The sequence below is a fragment of the Strix uralensis genome, chromosome 4, assembly GCF_047716275.1.
Source record: "Strix uralensis isolate ZFMK-TIS-50842 chromosome 4, bStrUra1, whole genome shotgun sequence".
Taxonomy (NCBI): Eukaryota; Metazoa; Chordata; class Aves; order Strigiformes; family Strigidae; genus Strix; species Strix uralensis.
In genome coordinates this window covers 9,964,028-9,985,860 of record NC_133975.1, presented here as the reverse complement: position 1 = coordinate 9,985,860, position 21,833 = coordinate 9,964,028, and the positions used below count along the sequence as shown (strand labels likewise).

General features: G+C 37.0%; 1 protein-coding gene across 1 annotated transcript in view; it reads left to right on the top strand.

The window, feature by feature from the left end:
• The window catches only part of POLN (DNA polymerase nu), a 106,629-nt gene that overhangs the window by 51,353 nt on the left and 33,443 nt on the right, over nucleotides 1–21,833 (top strand). The window contains exons 18-19 of the mRNA XM_074865607.1: nucleotides 16,990–17,072; nucleotides 21,218–21,349. Coding sequence (XP_074721708.1) covers nucleotides 16,990–17,072; nucleotides 21,218–21,349 — 215 coding nt within the window. The remainder of the gene's footprint in view (nucleotides 1–16,989; nucleotides 17,073–21,217; nucleotides 21,350–21,833) is intronic.

Genomic DNA, 21,833 nt, shown 5'->3' with positions numbered 1-21,833 from the left:
CCAAGCCTAGCTTGTGGCCTTGAAATTAGAGCATGCTTTAATTCCGTGTTACTGGGAGGCAGAGTTGCGGATGTGAAGCCCATCATGTGAAGAGACAACTGGGTTGCTGTCGCTCAGTAGCCAGACAGCTGTTCCAGGGTGCTATCTCTTCCACCTTATACTAAGAAAAAGCCAACAAATCCAAACCTGATAGCCAGAAACTGTCAGTGTGAATAATGACACAATCAGATGACATTTCCTAAATTGGATCCTACAGGAATCACAGAGGAGGTCAGGTGGGCTCAGAGTGGATCTATGATGAGCATGTGAACAATGTAGGATTTGGGGGGCCTGTTGAACTGTCAGGAGGGATGAGTTCCCTGAGGTACCCAGAGAATTCAAAGACATCCAGGATTAAGGGGCCATTTAGTGGAATGAAAGGGGTTGGTTTGCAGTTTTGGATATAGTCATCCACATGAATTTCCTGAGTTTTGTCTGGGTGTTAGAGTTCCTTATGGGATTGCCAGTATAGATTTGTGAGAGATGGACTTCCACTGAGACATGTAATAGAGAACTGGCCAAAAACTAAATGTAGGATTATTGCTCTGAGGTAAGAATTATCCCAGTGGACAAGTCACTTAAACTAAGTGGGTAGATTGAGCTTCAGGTATCTGCTTTATGTTTTAGTCTGTAGAAAATTATTACTGGGTTATGCTGTTATCTAGTGAGTGATTCCTAAGGCACACATTGGAAAGCACCAACAAGGTAGTACAGATATGTTTGCAGCCTCTAATCTTAATTTCTATTTAGATGTGTTTATGTCATAAATGTCCTACCAGATTTATGAAAACATTTTGCCCTTTCTAAATTATAACTATGAACTAAGATGTTAAAACATGTAGACTATATATCCTCATAAACCAAGAGGTTCAGAGGAAGAGACCCTGTAAGTAGGTTAGTTACAAATGGATTGAAGTGAAAGTCCAGTACTTCTATATCCAGAAATTTAGGTATGGGAGTACCCAAGTGATTTATAGTCTCTAGGAACAGTATTAGCATATGAAACAAAGAACATTCTCTTGACCACATTATCTCTCTGAGATTAAATAAATGCAAACTTAATCTAGAAACATTATTAAGTGTTGTCTTTTCAAGGTAAATATACCTTTTTGGTAGATTATATTTACTATGTGAGAAGGGGAGGAATTCAGAAGGGTCTTTAGTAAATTGTTTACAGTATATCTAATTGTGAGCATACATCTATTACTACTATAAACTGTGTATTTTCATTTCTGTGAGAGCAGAAAGATAATTGTCCCTGTGCACAAAATTTCCATGCAGTGATAAATTACCTAAGCATTTTCTGTCGTATATTGTGTGTCATAATTTGTCTGTTGAGCCAGTGTAGAACCAGTGTAATGAAATCCATGTTGATCTGTGCCTCAGAAAAATCCCTTTATAAATGAGACTGTTGGACAATTGTGACTTAGTATTTTAGCTTTGGTACTCTGTAACTCTTTTCAGTTTGGAAATCATAGTATATGAATCAGAGAACACACAAAAAGAGAGTATAGAAATTTTAATAATCTTTATTGAAATACTTATGTCATAATATGTAGTGGAGGAATATCTGTAATACTGTTTAATATGCAGCTGTATTGTGTATTAAAAGATAATTACCTGAATAATCTGATATCAACCACCACTGTCATATGAAAACATGCATTCTCTTTAAACTATCAATTTCTACCTCTAAACTATAATTTAACCTGTACACATTAACGGCTGATGGTGAATTGAAGTAACAAGGTAATTAGTGGATACTCTTTAAGGATGATATTTACTCTGATTATACCAATGAAAGGACAATTTGTGACAGTTGTGTACAATGCTTACCCTTAAGGCTATGCTTGAAAGAAGGCTGGAGGATTTGATAGTGGTCTAGTTGCTTCTGTTTCACTTTGAGATCTGAGTTTTGTAAAATCCAAAATACAAAATATTTCTTTCTCTCTCAGCTGTCATCTGCTTCCTCATATTCATGCTATTAGTGCTTTCTTTTGTGTGATGATGAAGAAAAGCATGAATACATGTCCTTCTTCTAGGCATTGAATTTACCTTCTAGTAAGTACTGGACATAATAATTGTTCTTCTGAGTCTGTGTGACTTTCAGGGAGTTAAAAAAAAAACAGCTGCAGTACTTAGGGTTACTTCTAGAATCTTGCCTTTGAAGAGATGACATATCTCATTATTTCTTTGTAGCAATGGCAGTTAATATCTAAAATAAGTGTGTAGCTATCATGGAATTCCAAGGGATTTATAAATTCTTTACCACTAATCATTTTGGAAAACATTCTTTTTTTATCATGTAGTCTTGGTTAGCTGACACTTTAAGACATGGAATAATCTTCAGCGTACACTGTCCTTGCCAGAATCAGAGGAACTTGAACGCTTGATTTCCAATAATCTTTGGAACTGCAGGCTGTTTATAAAATGTACTGAACATAAAAGTTCATCTTTCCTAAGCTGTTATGTATGTGGGATCATGGTACTGTCTTTTGTGAACTGTTTTGGTAAGGGACAGACATGCTAATTTTGGAAATTACATGAGGAAAAGCCTAAAGAGAAACAAAGCAGAGAACTACTTGTGATTACCACATTGGAAGGACAAAGGTCTTTTTTTTTTTTTTTTTTAAAAAAAAAGTTAGGTTCAACCAGATTTGAATAAAAAGACCACAGTGCAGAAAGGTTTGTTTTGTTCTTCACAGACTGTCTTCCTCCAGGAAGTGGGAAAATTTTATTTCTTTACCATCTGCCAAGCAGGGGACTCAAGGAACTGATTATATCTAATAATGACAAGGTGAGCCAGACTGTTGCATACTGGCAGTTGGTCCAGCAGGAACTATGGCAAAATAGGGAGTCTTGTTTTTCCAGCCACTTGGCAATTCAGGATACTTCCTGACAATTGCTCTATCTGTTGATATCCTGCTGAGTTCTGAAGAACACAGGAAATAAGCAGAGGTATTTTGGATATTCCTGAAATAAATCAAAATAAGTCCTCATGGGCTGAATTATACAAAAAGGTAGTGTACTGGGTCTGTTTGAAAACGATAAGGTCAAGTGTGCACAAATGCTTGGTGGTAGGCTGACTAAATATATATACACTTGCCCATAACTGTTTCATACAAACTTCTTTCAAATACATTCTTTGTATTACATAGATTAAAGATTCATCCTCAGCAAAACACAGTCTTTTTTTTTAGGTTACTTCATATAAATGTATGGTATAGCAGACATTGATTCAGTTAAGCTGCCTACTCCCTTAAATAGCAAGAGCAAAGGCCAGGAAATCGGGAATGAGATAAATAGATTTTTTGAGAAGTGAAAACCACATCTGTAGCTAAATGGTTTTTAAACGGATATGAATATTTGTGCTTCTGTATTAATTTCATGAAAATATTATCAACAAGCTCTTGAAAGGGTCATTATTAATCAAGAGATGTCACCTGGATGTTTGTTAAGTGGTTAAGGAATAATGGAATAATCATGCTTATCCAGGTGGACTTCTACCAAGGAGACAGGAAGAGCTTTAGCTCTCCTCCCATCCCTGTTAGCAGACATATGGTTACAAGATGCAGCCACAGGGTTATACAGCTCCCTTTCTCCCAGTTAGAGATCTTTCAGTTTTGTTCATTGTCTAAATTATGAGATATACCAGCTTAGGACTCTTGGAACTCCATCTTTGCCTAAAGATTTTTTAGGTAGTCCAGGCTATTTCATACACTTCTAATCAGATATTAGAACATGTAGTCTTTTGGATTAATTTCTCCACTTTTTGTGAGCTTAATGGCAAGGCTAAAATGAATTTGGGTTAGTTCATTTCACTTCATACATTGCAAATTAATGAAATCTTTGGTTTTAGGAGTTGCAATGAAGAAGAGGCGTTCCATGCCATTGAGCACATACCAGATTGTGAAACTATGTTTTGCAGTATTAAGATAAATTACAAGCATACCTGCTTTTCACCATGGAGTACATAGGGTTACTTCTAGAATCTGCCTTTGAAGAGAGTGGAGAAAAGTTTTCAAGTGTGTTATATGGCAGTCCCCTTAAATAAGTGTAACCGAATATCCCTGCTGGAGTTTCCATTTAGAAATATATGACTGTGTTGTGGTCTTTCAGCTCTGAGGTTTGGCTATCTAACACAGCCAGTATGGGCTTCCTGTAAATCTGGAAGTCCTAAACTCAGTGCTACCTGGTAGGAGTCTCACTAAGGGTTAACATAACATTTCTTTCATTATCATTGAATTACCTGATTTTGTTATTGTTTTTGATTAGTTTCAAAGCTTCTGCTTGTTTTTCTTTTGTGAAAGAGATTCTGAATAAACAATTTTTTCAGTATTTTTAACTGAATAATTATTAGTACTTATCTATTGTCTCATTGTTTATGTATCATTTCTGTTCTGATCAATATCTAAAATACCTCTCTTTTTGTATCTTGTATCTTTTTTTTTTATTCAGAGTAGTACTGATAAAAAGTGAGGAATCAAGAATTTGTTTCATGTATGCAGTTCAGAGAGAGACACAATTTCAGTTTGAATGGGAAGGCATGCTCTTCCAAATCAAGCCACCTTCAGGGGCAGGTATTCTGTGGCAGAAGGTCTAATTGTGGAGATACTGCTCATTATGAATCTGGTGTTTAATAATAACTTATCTGATAAAATAGTTGTGAGTGAGGCTGTACCATTTGCAGCTCCTGCAGCTGTTATCACTGCAGATTTCTTAGGATGGTTCTTGAGAAATTTGTTAAACCTGTGAGGTACTATAGTATAAGCTTGAATTCCTGTGAGAATAGATGTGGTCCGTTATGGTAGGAAAAGATGCTGACAAGGTGTCAGCAGTTATTAAGAAATTGAGAAGCATTCAGAAGAGAAGCTCTATGAAAAAGTAAGGCAGAGTCTCCCACTGCTGGTTAGTAGTTTACACTTGGTAAGAGTATGCCTGGTCTTACACAGGAGAATAAGACTAGAAGGACGTTTTTGGTCATAAAATTGTTGCAGGTGACAATGTCATAAACTCCCTTTCCTAGATTGGTGGGGTCTCAACTTAGAACTAGTTTTAAGCTACATAATGAAGAGCTGTTGAATTCCCCATTTTTCTTCTGTCTAGAAAACTCCTTTTACTTTTTATCTTATATTTATTCCTACAGTTTATATACCCAAATTATTCTTGCCAATGTTGCCCATTAACTTTATTAGCTCTCCTCGCCCCCCAGTGTTTGCTTTGTATAAATACTTCAGGAAGGCAATGTTCTAACCCCTTGTTCTTTAAGGAAACAAGACAAGCTTCCTTAGGGTATTTGTCATCAAAATACCTTAATGAACTAGTATTAGGTGCAGCTAGTTATGACTACATGGAATTCCATGTACCTTAAACTGTATTTCTTCTTGGCAAGGAAAATGAGCTTCTGTGGCACTGACTGACTGTTTCGCTAAACTGCTTTAGTTAAGCTAGCTCTGAAATCTCAGCACCAGAGCACAGGCTCAGGAATACTTGTATCATGGTCCAGAAACAGAACTTAATTTTGGAACATCCATGAAACTGGGCTAGCAGAATGATGAATGAAACAAAGAAATAATGACTTAAGAGGCTACCTTTGTTCTAACAAATTTAGTGTCAGGGATATTCCTGGTTGCTGGCACTCAAAATCTGGGTTGGTGAATTGGTCCCTATCGTGGTAGTGGCTCTGGACCAAACAGTTTCTGGGCACAGTTCCTGAATTATCATGAGCCACAGATTATTTCCACCAGGCTGCTAGATGCAGCACCATGTTTGGATGGTAAGAGAGTTGTAAAGTATGGGTATGTGGTGTTGTTTTCCAGTTAGCTCCATTCCTGTAGAGTATTTATGGGCAGGTTTAATTTCTTAAATATTGACATAGTCAGTGTGTCCTTTCACATGGTTGATTTTTTTTCTCTATTTAGTATTCTAGTAGCCTACCACCACCAAATTCATGTTTCTTGAACATGGTAAGCAAATTATGTTAACTACCCCAGATAAAATCTCATCAGTATATTGTACAGCAGTACTAATATTGTCCTGTCATTGGAAATAGCTCACTTGACACATCCTGAAATTGCATTTGGTTTTCCACAGCCAAACCACACTGTTTCCTAGTTGTTCCATGAGCAATTAGTTCATCCTTTCTCTGTTTCTAATTCCTCATTCCCTACTTTATAAAAAACCTCTATATTTAATAATTCTTATTTGCAAGTAAAATACCTTGCATAAAAGCAATAGTTCTCTATTATTCTTTAGACTCTGTGAAAGGGTTTATTTCTCAGACTGTGCAGAATGTAGGGATAGGTTCACAGTTACTACAGTCTGGAGCAGGGAAATGGTGTCAGGGTGCTATCTAATTTTGCTCCTCTCTGCTGTGTTGTAGAAGAGTTTGTTGTGATACAGCTTGGAAGACAAGCTCTAAGATCTCTGTATATCACATTTCTGTGTCTCTTTTCTGTCCTATTGTTATACTCACTTTGGGATTAGGCAGTCTCTTATATCTGCTTGAAAACATTGTGAAATCAGATGTAATCGTATCCTCAGATTATGTCTCCAGTTTTGGCCTAGGAATATTTAGCCTGGTATATCATTAATGGTAAAGTTCATTGCTTTTACTTGAATTTCTGTAAGGCTAACAGATTAAATCATTGTTCTGAAGAAGCATCATTATTTAAATCACGTTTGTTTGCATTAGGCAAAAAGCACTGATTCTAGATTGAGATATTCATCCCTCTCTCCATATCAATCACTTGAGAAATATGTCTGTTTCTTAATGAATTATTGTAGTAACTGTTACATTTTTGCATAATAAAAGAATTGTACTAAAGGGTACTCCTCTAAAGATTCTGACAGGAAACACTTGAAAATTGTGGCATTTACAAATACATTGTGCATGACAGCTGTAATAATTTCTGTTTTGCCTTTGGAATACCTTTGTTAGGTAGCTCTGCCTCCACAAATGAGGGTTTAAATATGAACTTTTCTGTTGAGATATAGGAGACAGGTCTAGGTTTTGGCTTGTGATGTTTAATTATTGCAGTATGTTTTTCAAAGAGCATTCATACAGTGGTTTAATTAGCTATCGCTTTCTTCACCTACTCCCTTCTACTCCCCTGTCCCATCCCTCCCCCCCCAAAATAGCTACTGTAAATGCTGAAATTTAGTAGAAGGAAGGATGTTCAATTTACCTTCTCAGAATCAGAGTTTTTAAAACATTTTAATCTCCGAGTTCAGCACCTCATGGGTGTTGGTGTGGAATATTTTAACAGTTTTACTTTTGCAGCAGAGCATTTTCTATCTGTTTTGAAATCTCACTTGCAATAGTTGATATTAATGAAATTTAACACTTGCTTTGCACTCAGACAGACTGTCTGTATGGCAGCTTATGGAAATTTCACCTTGTAGTTTACAGTCCCTTGGAGAAGTGCAGCTGTGACATTTGTTTAGACTCACAGATAATAAGGTAGAGGGAATAAAGTCTTCAGGAAGCACAATGACTTTTGTTTTTAGAAGAGCTAAACAATAGCTTTAAATAAACCAGGTTGTTAACTACAAGTTTAACAAGACAGCTTAATTTTATGTCACACTGGAAGTTATTATTATTGCACATTAAATGCTTTCTTAGCATTCTAGAATAAATGAAAATAAAGTTTTAGAATTGTCGCTACCACATCTAACACACAAACCAGTGAAAAAGCAAGCTCTGAGGAGGTTGGACAGTCCTCAGTTGTTTCTTGGTGGCTTTGCTAATTTCACAGAGAGGCTTTCTCTTGTATAAAAGGCGCATGGTCCGGCACATGAGTCGAGACAATCCCAAGCACAAATACAGGTTGGGGGATGAGTGGATTAAGAGCAGCCCTGCAGAGAAGGTCTTGGGGTATTAGTGGGTGTAAAATGGAATATGAGCCAGCAATGTGCACTCGCAGTTCAGAAAGCCAACTGTATCCTGGGCTGCATCAAGAGAAGTGTGGCCAGCAGGGCGAGGGAGGGGATTCTCCCCCTCTACTCCACTCTGGTGAGACCCCACCTGCAGTGCTGTGTCCAGCTCTGGGGGCACCAACATCAGAAGGACATGGAGCTGCTCGAATGGGTCCAGAGGAGGCCACAAAGATGATCAGGGGGCTGGAGCACCTCCCCTGTGAGGACAGGCTGAGAGAGTTGGGGTTGTTCAGCCTGGAGAAGAGAAGGCTCCAGGGAGACCTTATAGCAGCCTTCCAATACTTAAAGGGGGCTACAGGAAGGATGGGGAGGGACTCTTGATCAGGGACTGTAGTGATAGAACAACGGGTGATGGTTTTAAACTGAAAGAGGGTAGATTTAAACTAGATATAAGGAAGAAATTCTTCACTGTGAGGGTGGTGAGACACTGGACCAGGTTCCCCAGAGGTTGTGTCTGCCCCCTCCCTGGCAGTGTTCAAGGCCAGGTTGGACGGGGCTTTGAGCAACCTGGTCTAGTGGAAGGTGTCCCTGCCCATGGCAGGGGGGGTGGAACTAGATGATCTTTAAGGTCCATTCCAACACAAACCATTCTACTATTCTATGAAAAGCTATCTCCAAATAGTCATCTCCTTCTAGAGTGACTTTGATAAAATACTACATTTTATGAGTGCACTCCAGAGCAGCTTAGTAAAATGTTTCCATTTATTTCATTTAATTCAATTAATTTTAACTTTAGTGTCAAGCTAAATCTTGATGAAATCAAGAATGCAAAGGCAATTTATTCTTCACTTTTGCCTTTAATTCACTGTGCTCATAGGCATAATAGAAATTTAAGCTGCAAGAGATGTTTTTTGTGAAGATTGAAAGAGATGGGATATGAAGTATCTCATCCCTCTCTGCAGAACCCATTTGTTGAAGACCCTGATGTATAGCATGACTGATTCCTTCCTCTTTTTGATTGTTCTACCAGGCCTGTTGCTTATTTTTTTCTGAACTATGTAGATGCTGTTTGATGTAGTGTGACATCTCCTCTCTGCTTCTGCTACTTGTTTTTCCTGAGCAAACTGTACATTGTTGTAACAATATTATAGCTCCATGTTTTGTTCCATGTCATATCTGAGATGGCAGTTACATCATCATTTGATTAGATATTATGAACTCTGTTTCCTTCTGTTTCACTTTGCTGGTATTTGTCTAAAGGCTGCTCTGAAGGTCCATCTTTTTCTTTACAAAGTTATGAGACTTCTAACAGGTCCAAGATGGGTAATTATTTGATACTCTGCTACAGCTATCATCTCCCAAAATGGCTTCTGTTCCTTCTTAACTGTTTGAAGCCTCCTACAGAAAAGCTTGAAAAGTAGATGTGATAAGTGAAAAAAGAACTCTAAGAGCATTAATTTGCATTTGATCCCTGACCTTATTGTTTTATACAAATGACCTCTGACAAATTTTATATCATCCCTTAATCTGTTTAGATTTATTTGTTCTTTCAGTGATGGTGCCTATCACTGTTGATGTTCACACTGGCACCTGAAGCTGGGAGTTCGTTACCCTGGCTTCCTTCTATTCTGTGCTCATAGACCCAAAGACCCTAAAATAAGAATGCCCTCTAGTTAATTAATTCCTCCAGCAATCACAACTCAGAAATAAATATTGCTGTTCTGTGTAATTCACTATGTAAGAGAGATTACAGATGTAAGAAGAAAGCCTTTTTTTTTTGGTTCTTGCAGGAGTGAAGGAAAGAAAAGTGAAGCTTACAGGGTACAATGTGCTCTTTCAAGCACCTTCATTGATGTCAAGGACTTTCTGTTCTGACAGATGTCCATAATTGTGCATTTTTAAAGAAAAATCTCGAATTGACCTTTTTTGTCAAGAGCACTGGAAATAAAGTGCTATCTAAATTCTCTTCAATATCCAGTATGTGGGACATCAACATGCAGGTAAATATCTTAATAAAGATAATGGATCACTTTACTCCCAAATGAATCTGTCAGCAGATTGTTACTGATGATAGCTATAATTTATGACATGACCTTGTTGCAGTTTCATTATCTGCTTCTCTACTACTTTAAAATGTAGCAACTTCTGGCCCACAGAGCAACTGCAAAGACATGTCTTTATCTTCTGTAAAACACATGAAAGCTAGATATCATGATCTTTAAAAGGAGGTTGAGGACTAACGAAATAAATCTTTATGCAATGGACTGTAGAGGCTACTCAGACAAAGTAAATTATTTTATGATTAACACTGGAAGGACTTTTAAAATCCTAAAGTGCTTCTGGAGTCTTGCAAAAGAATTTTATAGGGGTTATAAAGCTTTTCCTGGTGCTAAATAGATATAAAACAAATTAAAATGCAGTTCTGAGGGAGGGAAAAGAGACACAATGATGAAAATGTTGCAGAGCTGGCTGTAGTAGAGGAAGGATGACATCAAGCTAACAGTGCTGTAGTCTCATTCAAAGAAGTTGAACACAACTAAAAGCTTTTACAAAAAACCCCCTAAACTAAATAAAACACAAATTTGATCTCCCTGAGTGGGAGGTTGTGACACTCTCCCCCACATATTTAAGTACATGACCCCTGTATTTACATGGGAGACCCATGTGCAGTGCAGTGGTCACTGGAAGACAGCTCTGCCTCTTCTGATGCCAGGATGGGAATAAGTACACATGAAATGGGGACTCTGTGTATTACCCTTTAGATAAGGAGGAGGAGATGTGAGGAATCTTTAGATAAGGAGGAGGAGATGTGAGGAATTAAGAGCAATGAAGCTGGTGAAGGGCCTGGAGCACATGTCATACGAGGAGCGGCTGAGGGAACTGGGGTTGTTTAGTCTGGAGAAGAGGAGGCTGAGGGGAGACCTCATCGCCCTCTACAACTACCTGACAGGAGGCTGCAGAGAGCTGGGGATGAGTCTCTTTAGCCAACTAACAGGCGATAAGACAAGAGGTAATGGCCTCAAATTGCGCCAGGGAAGGTTTAGACTGGATATTAGGAAGTATTTCTTTCCAGAAGGGGTTGTTAGGCGTTGGAATGGGCTGCCCAGGGAGGTGGTGGAGTCCCCATGCCTGGAGGTGTTTAAGAGTAAGGTTGACTTAGCGCTGAGGGATATGGTGTAGTTGGGAACTGTCAGTGTTAGGTCAATGGTTGGACTGGATGACCTTCAAGGTCTTTTCCAACCTAGATGATTCTGTGAAAATTCTGTGAAATTCTGTGAATCTGGTGTACTACTTAAGATATCCCAATGCCCTAGTTTGTTGGTTCATTTATTGGTCCATATCCTGGGGTGAGGAGTTTCTTTGTGTTATTCTATAATCTTATATCTCACTTATGCAAACTGGATTATGAAAAAATGTGAATACAAACATTTGACATAACATCTGAATCAGACATAAGAAGTGTTTAGAAGTGACATAGATAAAGAAATAAAAGAAAAAATAACTTAATATATACTTAGGCTACATCAGAAATGTCTGTCTTTCTGTTAGCCATTTCACCTGCTGTTTCCCTTCTGATAAGATGTCAGTCTCCATTTCAGTCTTTGTAGATGCTTCTTTCATTTTTTTAGAAAAGTGTCTTAACTTTATTTCCACTCTTCTGGGCAATCTAGACAAATTTCATTTTTCATCCTGATGTGTCTATGCTCTTCTTATGAGGAAGACAGTCTAGCTACTTTTTGTTTAGAACATAATTGTGTAAATGCCTCATAGTTATCGAAGGCATATATATGCAGTTATACATGTGTTTTTCATTGGACATTCCATATCAAACCATACATTACAACTGTGTGTAATAAAAATATGTAGATGGACTAATTGCATGTACCTTATGCCTGGCTCTTGAATGACACATGAGGCAAAAGTAATGATCTATTTTGATATGCCAGTGGCTTCAGGGAAACTGTTTCCTGACCTCTTCCCTTTCTGTATTTTGTAACAAGAGATTAGCCAGGCAAAAGTTTTTCCAAGATCGCTTCCACATGTTACCTTAAAAATGTCTGAGACAACTTATGCCTGAGCCTTGTCAGCATTTTCCATTAGTCATGGAATAACAGCTTTCAAAAAACCTGCTTATTCTTGCACATTGCATTAACAGTGAGCAGACTAGTTTATGTGTAGCCAATCTTTTCCATATGTTTAGGATGCTCACATACATTGTGGTATATGTTCTGCTTGCCTTAGGTATAATAAGGCCAATGTAATTGAAAAAAAAATCTCTCAGAATTTACTTTCTACATGATCTATCCAGTGGCAATACCACTGTAAAACCACTTTTCTAAAGCTAGCCGTTGTCACTAATTACATAAATTATCTGTAGCAGTTCCATATGCCAACACAAAGTTCCAGACGCAAACTTACAAAACATACAACTCTCATCTCCTATTAAATAGCAAAAGGTGATTAAAAATGAGAGACTTATATAGTTCACTGATGAAATTTAAAAAAGCTGTAAAAGCAATCAGATGAATGAATGTGTGTTCACTCATTTAATTGTACATTAATAACCATGTATCAAATGAATTTAATGGAACTTCATCTTGTTTTCCACATCAACAACTCACAACTAGGACTTGGATTAATTGGCAGATACAGGAGAGTGGCCAAGAGCTTTGTGGCTTTTATGACTGAGCTTAGCTTGGCTGGAATGTAATGCAGATCAAGGCAATGCATGTCTGCCAGATATTGTGTTGGAGAAGTTTGTTCTGCCTTTTCCTGTACGTAAACAGACGACTTCCGTCACCATACAACATTTCCCAGAAATGCTGAAATGTCTTATCACATTCTTTTAAGACTGATTTCCTTCCATTTCTACCTGTTCTCAAAGTTTTATTTTGGCATTACTCAAGCTTTATGCCCTGTGGGCTGTGTTCATATACTTTATGCCATGTGTGCTCATTTCAGTATACTAAATTTTGTGTTAGTACTTTCTTTTTAACATTCTCTACAGGTTAAAAATAAATCCATTCAGGTCTCTACTCTGTATTAAATGTGTTATTCTAATTTATAGTTAAGCTTTTTTAAATTATGATTGCCATATTTTTCTTGAGTATAAAGAAGCTTGGTATTCATGTGTTTTAAAGATCTAAGAATTAATTCAGCAGAAACTGAGATATCCATTAGACTCCATTAATATATGAAAACATATAGAGAATTTTTGAGAAATAATAGAAAATATTCAAGATATCTCTGAAAAAGTAATAAATTACATATGCCTGTTTTTAAGTTTCATATCTGCACTGTATGTTTTTTACTAATAATTTGATGTTATCTTTCTTCACTGTTTCACTAGAAAATTTTTCTCAGTTTTTCTTCACTCTAAGAATCAAGCATCTATTCCCTTTTGGGCATACAGCCCAGTTCGTAGTAGAACCACCTTTTTAAAGAGTTTGTATATCTCACCTCTGACTATGTTTGTCAAACTTTCTACAATTTTCATCTGTAAGTTGTTTTGCTGTCCTCACAGACCTTTCCAGATTGTTTAGCTCTGCTGACTCCTTCCAAGAAAAATGAGGACGGTTAACCTGAACATGTGTTCCAGCACTGAAGTCCACTCTTTATTCTACGTAATAGATGTCTATCAAGTAAAGTACTATAAAGCAAAGTACTTGTAAAGCAGTCCTAAACAAAGAAAGGTAAAGGACAAACAAATCAGGGATGTGGAAATAGACTAAGACAAATATGCAGGCAAGGACAGGAACGTAGGAGGTGAAATATTGCACATTTGGAGATGACAAATCAGAAGGAATTTGAAGATGATGATAATATTGATTACAAACTTGAACAAATATGTTTGTGAGAGAGAGAGAAGGTTGTCATAAAATGGAAAAATATGTTTCATGCTGGAACTAATAACTGAATATATATTTCCTGAAGGACTTCAGAAATTGTGCTATTTTCACAACAAAACCTGCAGCAAATTCTTTTTTTCTCTTGAGCTTTGTTTTCTGTATCAGTTTCTATTACATTGCATTAACGTTCTTCCTGTTCCTCCAGATGTACATACAATACTGGGTGAGCTGAAGTCTGCCTCAATGTCACTGTCTGGGTCCAGCAGCTAAGGCTTTTTTATGCCTATTCAGCTTCCTTTTTCAGATTCAAGTTTATTCGAAAACAATGCATGTCCACTACAGATCTATTTTACATCATACCACAATTGAGCACTGAGTATTTTCATGCATTAGATAGCTTGCTTAGTGATTGTAGCTTAAAAATTTCTTACACAAGTAAACAGATAACAATGACTCCTTTTCAGTATCATGGTATTCCATGACAAGTTCTCACAGTACCCATTAAAACAAATTAATTATCACAAATATAAATTTGTTTGTAGAGGAAACAGGCTGAAGAAGAAATCCCACTGGGGATTTCTACCATGGCTGCTGTGTTTCTGAGAAATTGCCCCCCCACCCCCCATTTGTTATTTAAAGGAATAAATAGTCTTCACCTCAAACTGCAGGAGTGCCACTCTATATTACAGAAGGAATCAAGCATCCTAGGTAGAAACTAATCATTGTCGGTATAAACAGGAAAAAAAACATTTTCATTATTAGGAAAAAAGGAATAGTTTTGATTAATGACTTCTGTTTGCTCAAGCACTTGTGATTTATATGGCAATTTCATACTTTATTATTCCAGATTCTTGAATGTGGTACATAAATTTACAAATACACAGTGTTAGAGGTAATGCCTCTCTGCCAAGTGCTCACATTTCCCACTCTGACACAGTAGGAGGTGTTGACTGACCATTTTGTTTTTAGCATTATATTAAAATAAATATTTCACATAAAGCTCTGACCTGCTTATTGGATGAGGGAGAGGCTGTAGATGACTTTAGTAAGGCTTTTGACACCGTTTCCCACATCTTGTGTCTTCCTCAGTACCATGGTCTGATAACTATATCTGTTCCTCTACAGATCTCCATGACTTCTTACCCACTGTGTTCTTTCTATTACAGCCCTTCTTCTTCAGAGAAATGAGCAGCTAACATGCTCACCACCTGGTGACCCCTTGGCTCTCGGTTGTCTCTAGCCTCAGACTTAAGTAAATCTTCAAGTAAACTCTGTTACTGTACTCCTATCTCTTGCCTTCTCCAGGCCTCTAGTTTGAATTATGCAGTATTAGGAAAGCAGTATTATATTTTGTATTATTTCCCTAGTTTCAGCATTATTCAGTCTTGGTTCTTTATCTCAGAAATGTCCTCAGGTAAGATCTACTCTCTTAACAGATTCTATTTTCCCTCCTGGTTCTGGATAGATGCTTTCTCAAGTGTATATGTAGCTTTCTGCCAGGTTCTTCAGGAAATTCCTGCAGACTTTCTGCCAGAGGTTGCTTCAGGAAATCCTTAATGATGTCTAGTTTCCTAATTCTGCACTTATTAGCTTCACTTGCCACTTTGTCCTCTTATTCAGGTACATTTGGGGATCTCAACCTACTTTATTCAAAAGAGCCATGAACTTTTGACCTGGCATAACTAAGAAGGCAAGTTATAAGAGTCTCCAACCACAAGAATGATTGATTGAAGTGGGAATAATCTCCATTACAGATGGAAAACACTATGTATTAGATTATTCAGTTCTTCATGTTTCTCAGCCTGAAACAAGCAATGAAAAGCCCACTTTATCTTTGAGCAATTAGTAGGATTCAAAGGAACAACATGAACTTCTACAAAACTGAAGCTTATTTGCCCAATGAAGGTTTCAAATCATATTCAACTTATTTTTCCTTTTCAAAAACTCTGTACTGCCATAAGGGCTTGCTTAAATCTGATTGCAATCGAGGTCTACTGTTTATCATTGAGAGAGTCAGCACTGTGCATAGGCTTGGCTAAAGTCAGTGTATGGGCCAAGCAACCAAAAATTTTTGGCTCTGCTGATTTTCTAGGTCTTTGAATATCATAATAATGGTGAAAGACTCTTCTTGAAGAAAATACACAGAAATATGCCATTATGTCAAAGCTCCTCAGCCAAAACTTTCACAACAAAGCATATTTCATGGAAAAAAGCTTTCATAACAAACCATAGTAAACTTTGTTTTTAAAAATGCAACCTAATCATCATGAACAGACTCATGAGGAGACTTATTCACGAATTGTGCATATGTCATCAAATATGTCTGATAACAATTCATCTCTATGTTCCAAATACAATTTGTGTAGGTATTTCTTTTCAGAGTGTGAGTAGATGATCAAGTTTTCCCCCAGTGCACTTCCATTTAAACCAGATGATCAATATTCTTCAGTATTTTCAATTGTCAATAATGTCAGCATTCTTTCTGAAGCTATGTTTGGATAAGGAAAAGCATAGGTGGCACATGCTTGATGATAGCAGAGTCCTAGATTTTTATTTGCAAATTGCTAAATCTATTAGCCCTTTTGTAGGACTGTTTACATCAGTTGGTGAGTGAATGGGAACCGAGATAATACTTCACTGGGAGTAAACAAGCTACACTCTCTAGTTAAGAAACAGCCAGTTTTATGAAGCATCTCTATTGTGGAGCTCTGTAAGACATATGGAGAGATTCAGTGCGTGCTTCTATCAGTCATTATTCTTGATAAAAGGTTGGATATTCCTATTAGTGAAGCCCTGATATAACCTTTGCTTAAATAAGCTTTAGGTCAGATTTATGCTTCTAGTCTCTATATACATCATGTCTTGAAGAAATGCTGTTGCTGGAAAGATTTCATTTTTCTCATGGGTCAATATTGGATCCTCTTCAACCTAAAGAACTAATAATATAGTAGTAGGACTTTTCCTAACCAAGAATTTGATTAAAATAAAAGGAAAGGAGAAGATGGAGATTAAAATAAAGAGTTTCATTTACTATGGACTATCATCACCAAAATATGTAAAGAATTTGTGCATTCCTGGCCGAAGATGAAAGCCCTTAAGTGCTTCTGTTCACATCTTACAAGTCTGTAGTTATTAAATGTTTATTGACTTTAAATACATTTTCTGTGGGGATAACAAATTGGTTTTAACTGAAAATGATTTATTTGTTTGTTTGTTTGTTTAGGAAGGGGATTCCAAGTGAACAAGTGAAACATGCTGATAGAGAACAAGCAAAGCGTATAGTTTATTCAGTGGTTTATGGAGCAGGTAGGCATTTTTAGAAAAAAAAAAAAACACAGCTATACTAGATTCATACTTTATACATAATTTATATAAGTAGACCAAATTTCTAAAGGCGAATAAAAGTTTGTTGGGGTATAACCTTTTTATTTTTATCAAGGATTATTAAATGATCTACCCAGTATCAAAATTACCAAATTAATACAGCCACATTGACATATACAAAGATTACTCCGGTTCTGTATTCATTTGTTGATGATGTAACTGAAGCATTTGTCTTTATCTAAAATGAGTTTAATTTTGAATGGACTTTGCATTCTGTCAGTGTATAGACAGAGATGAGAATAACTGCACCGTAATTAAAAGAACTCCAATATTGTCTCAAAATACATTTATAGAATCACAGAATGGCTGAGGTTGGAAGGGACCTCTTCTGGAGGTCATCAGATCCAGGTACCCTGCTCAAGCAGGGACATCTAGAGTCCTTTGCCCAGAACTGTGCCCAGATGGCTTTTGACTGTCTCCAAGGATGAAGACTCCACAACCTCCCTGGGCAAAATCTGCCAGTGCTCAGTCACACTCACAGTATAAAAGTGTTTCCTTACTTTAGATCTTAATGTTTGCTGCCGTTTCTTCACAACTGTGGAAAACCTGCAAAAATCCACTCTGTTACCCATTCTGCCTAAGTCCTGCCCAGGTCCTAGATAAATCAAAACATTCTGCATACTTTCCAAAACTGCCTACCATTTCTTAAATGATGTCCAACTCTCCTTGTGCTTCATATGTGCTTAGAATTACCTTTTCTGGGAAGACGGATGCGCATGTGTCATCAGCCAACAAGCTCTTGTGAATTTGTTTTAGTGAACAGCTAACTAAACTTTATGTAAGTCTTCTGGAGAAATCCAAAAGCTCTACAGAAGATGAGTACTTGGAAAACTCATTTAGGAAATGAGAGCCCTAGGTTGCAGGTTTTATTTAACGTGGAAGCACTTAAAACTACATCTTGGGTTCCTGGATGAAAATGCTCTCTAAACCATCTTTCGCAGTGAGTCATCAGTAGTCCTTGAACCAAAGGCAGAGTTGGCCAAGGGCATTCAATTTATTGTTTAGGGCATTCAACTAGGAGGGGAGAAAAACACTTCAATTTCAGCTCTCCAGAATATCTATTTTATGTATAGAGGAGTGCGTAAGATTATATACAAGCATATACAGATAAATACATATATACACACACACGTGCATTTTTACATTAAGCTGTATTGCATTTTAAACATCTGTGTTTAAAATCTGTATTAGGAAAGCCCAGCACTAGCTCCCTGCAGTGCCAGTTCAGACCTTCCCATGCTGAGACTGATATCAAACTCCCATTTCCAGCCTGAATGTTTTCATCACTAGATTATTTTACAAAATACAAGCATTAGCACCCCTGCCCCTTGGTCCATGAAGATGTTACACATTTCCTATCTGTTCCCTTCACTCTGGGTGGAACAGGCAGATACCTGACTTAATCAGACTGAATCATCACTGGTTGAGTGCCCTGTAGTTCTGTCTATAGTCTGGAGAGAAGGAAATGCCTCAGTTAGTAGGGCTAGAGCCTCCCTCAGTAGAGCCTGTGTCTGTCTACTCATGCTATGGAGAACTTAAGTGATTAGATTAAGCAGAGTATTGGCACTCCCTCACTTGCTCCGTACCATGCACTAAACATTTCAGTGCGCAGTGCTTAAGTATCTCTCTTTGCTTGTTTGTGCTTTGTATCTCTCTCAAATGAGGGCAGTTGAAGCACCTGAAAGATAGTAAGATGCTTCAGTTCATTAGCAGCGTGATCAGATCCTAATTATGACATATCATGGAGTGATATTGAACTATTGAGATGGAAACTGGGGTGACAAAAAATAATTGTTAGATACCTGAAATTGATGGACTGAATTCCACCCACAGTTTGTCTCCCTTCAAAAGATGGCTAACTTTTCATTAAGGAGATATTTTGATATAGTTGAAGAGTGTGAATAATATTTATTTCACTTCTTTGGGGACTGAAAAATACAGAAGCATTCCCTGAGGAGTTGCCTGTATTATGCTTACAGGAGTTAATGAAAGTCTTTCATGTAGTAAATAGTAATCTTTTTCTTTTTGTTTTCGTAGCTTTAGGTTACACTTGGTTCACATTTTCAACGTGTTTTCTATAATCCTAGAGGATAGAAAATAGTATAATAAAGGAGAATTTCATTATGTCTAGGAGTTGGTACTTTAATAAATACGCCAAATATATAGAGAGATGACAGTATTACTGTCTTTTGCTTGGTTTGGAGCAATTCAATTTACTTGCTTCTGCCTCAGTCATCTTGTAAAACTAAAGCACAGACAACTTAAACATCTATAAAATAAGGAATTAATTCCATTCAATGGCAGTATGTTCAAGCCCTGAATCGGCACAGAGGGATGTCAAGGTGTTTAAATGAAAAGCAGAGAAACTAATGATATTTTCAGTTTTGAAAGATGATATTACAGAATGGAGAACACTAACACTCATGGGCTGCTGCTAACAATTCCCCTGCCACACATAACTCAAGGAGAGTGCTCAGGGAAGCCTTAGTCCACTCTGGAGTGTTGCTCCGCATAGCCAATGTTCCTGCATTATGGAACATGATCTGACAAAATTAGGTGGCTGTACATTCCTCTCATTTTGCTTCCCAGGAACTGCATTTCCCTGGAACCTTTCAGACTTCCTTACTGATATTGTGGCTTAATTTTCTTACTATTTTATGCAATACTTTGTTCTGTATATCAGTAGTTCTTTAAATGGATAACATGGACAAACTTAGATGTTAGAGTTCTCTAAAGAAGCCACAGCAGTCTCCTACCTGTTAACAATATGTGCTTTAGCAGATAGATTTGTCATTTGCTGACCCAGGAAGAAAACTCAAATTAATTAGATGTCAAATAAAAGTACAGACCTATAATAGCTCAGCAAGAGCCATCCTGGATGTCTTGTGAATTTCTTCTTCCAGCACCTTGTCCAGACCGGTGTTCCTGCAGCTCAGTGCAGATCCTGGCATGACTGAGAACAAATGCTACAGAATTGTTCTGAAATGCACATCAGACTGACAGGGATGGCATTTAGGTGGCTGAAATCTTCTCTCTTTCAAAAATGCTAGATAATTTTTCTTGACAGTACTACCGTGACAATAACTATTCCATGCCTTTGGTGCCTTGAGACATCGCCTCTCAGCGTATGTTATTTGCAGACACAGTGCTGGTTTTGTGTTGCTGTGCAGCTGACATAAATATATCTGTCTTTCAAACCTCATATGACTAATGTTGATGTATGTTTTATTTTTACTGAAACTGTTTGATTTATAAATGTGTTTAAACTGTAGCTCTTAGTTTATATTTTCACACTCTGGAAAACTGTCTTCAGCTTTTTTCCACCTTGTTTTATAACTGCTCTTAGATCCAGCATAATACATACTGTGCACCTATATCCTATCCAAAAGCTATTATTCCTTTCTCTGTTGAAAGACTTTTTCTGTTTTTTCTTTTTCCAACCCTTTTATCTCACAACTTGGACCCAGATTTTTACAGACATTGAGGAACCTAAGACTGTTTGAAATCTCTGAGACTCCTAACGGCCTTTCTAAAATCAGACTACTTGGTCTGATTGCTTCAACAGTTAAGTTTTTCTGGGACTTCTACCCCAAATCTAAAGCTTCTAGCTAAACTCAGCCAGGCACATCTCCATCCTTTTTTAGATCTTCATTCACATTTGTGCTTGTTTAACATTGATTTCAAATTCTTTATCTGCTCCTCAAAGTTTGCACATTTCAACACTAAACTAGTAAAATGATACTTAAAGCAACAAAGTTATTCTGTGAACAAAAGAGATTTCAACCACATTATAGGTATAAGTTATAACTAGGAATTTCTTAATTACATACTTCTTATATACTTCTTATTAAGTATATTCTTAATCCAGTAACTTCAGTAAAACATTCAAGCACAAAGTTAAACATTTGCTTTGTTGAAATATGATTGTAGTATATCAGAACCATCCTCTTTCATAGAGATAAGTAAAGTTAACTAATTCTGCTAACTGTGAATGTAACAGTGCTATTGAATGTAGTGGATTTTTGTTCTGCTTTATTGCATAATAAAGATAATTTCTTTACCACCAGGTAAAGAACGTCTTGCTGACTGCCTGGGAATTACTCCTCTTGAAGCCAGTCAATTTATAGAGAGTTTTATGCAAAAATACAAAAAAGTGCATGAATTTACAAAGAAAACCATTGAACAGTGCCGAAATAAAGGTAATCCAAAATCTGTAAGCATATTTTTGTTTACTGATCAGCACTATGTGACAGTGGTGAAAACAAAGATTCAGCTTGACCCAAATTCAGATAGATATGGGACAAGAAAAAAGATGGAATATCATTTCTTGGTGAACTGGGTTTTCTTCTTTCTTAACACTAAGAGGAACTGGTTAAATCTATCTGCCTTTTCTCAGAAAGATGCTAACAGAATAAGATGTGTGTTCTCAGAGTGAACCCTACTTAATGTCAAGTTACACTGCATCATTTTGACACACAATGTACAATGCAAAAAAGCCTGAGGAATCTTTTACTTAATAAATATGCTACATGGCTGCTGGACCATGGAAGTTCAGCCATTTAGTCAAAGAGCCAATTTAGAGAGTCAATTTTTTTTAAGTATTCTTTGCATCAGTCAGAATTTGTGTTCTTGAAGTTCAGGTGGTATCTGTGATGACAGATGTGTGCAGAGTGCTTCTTGGAG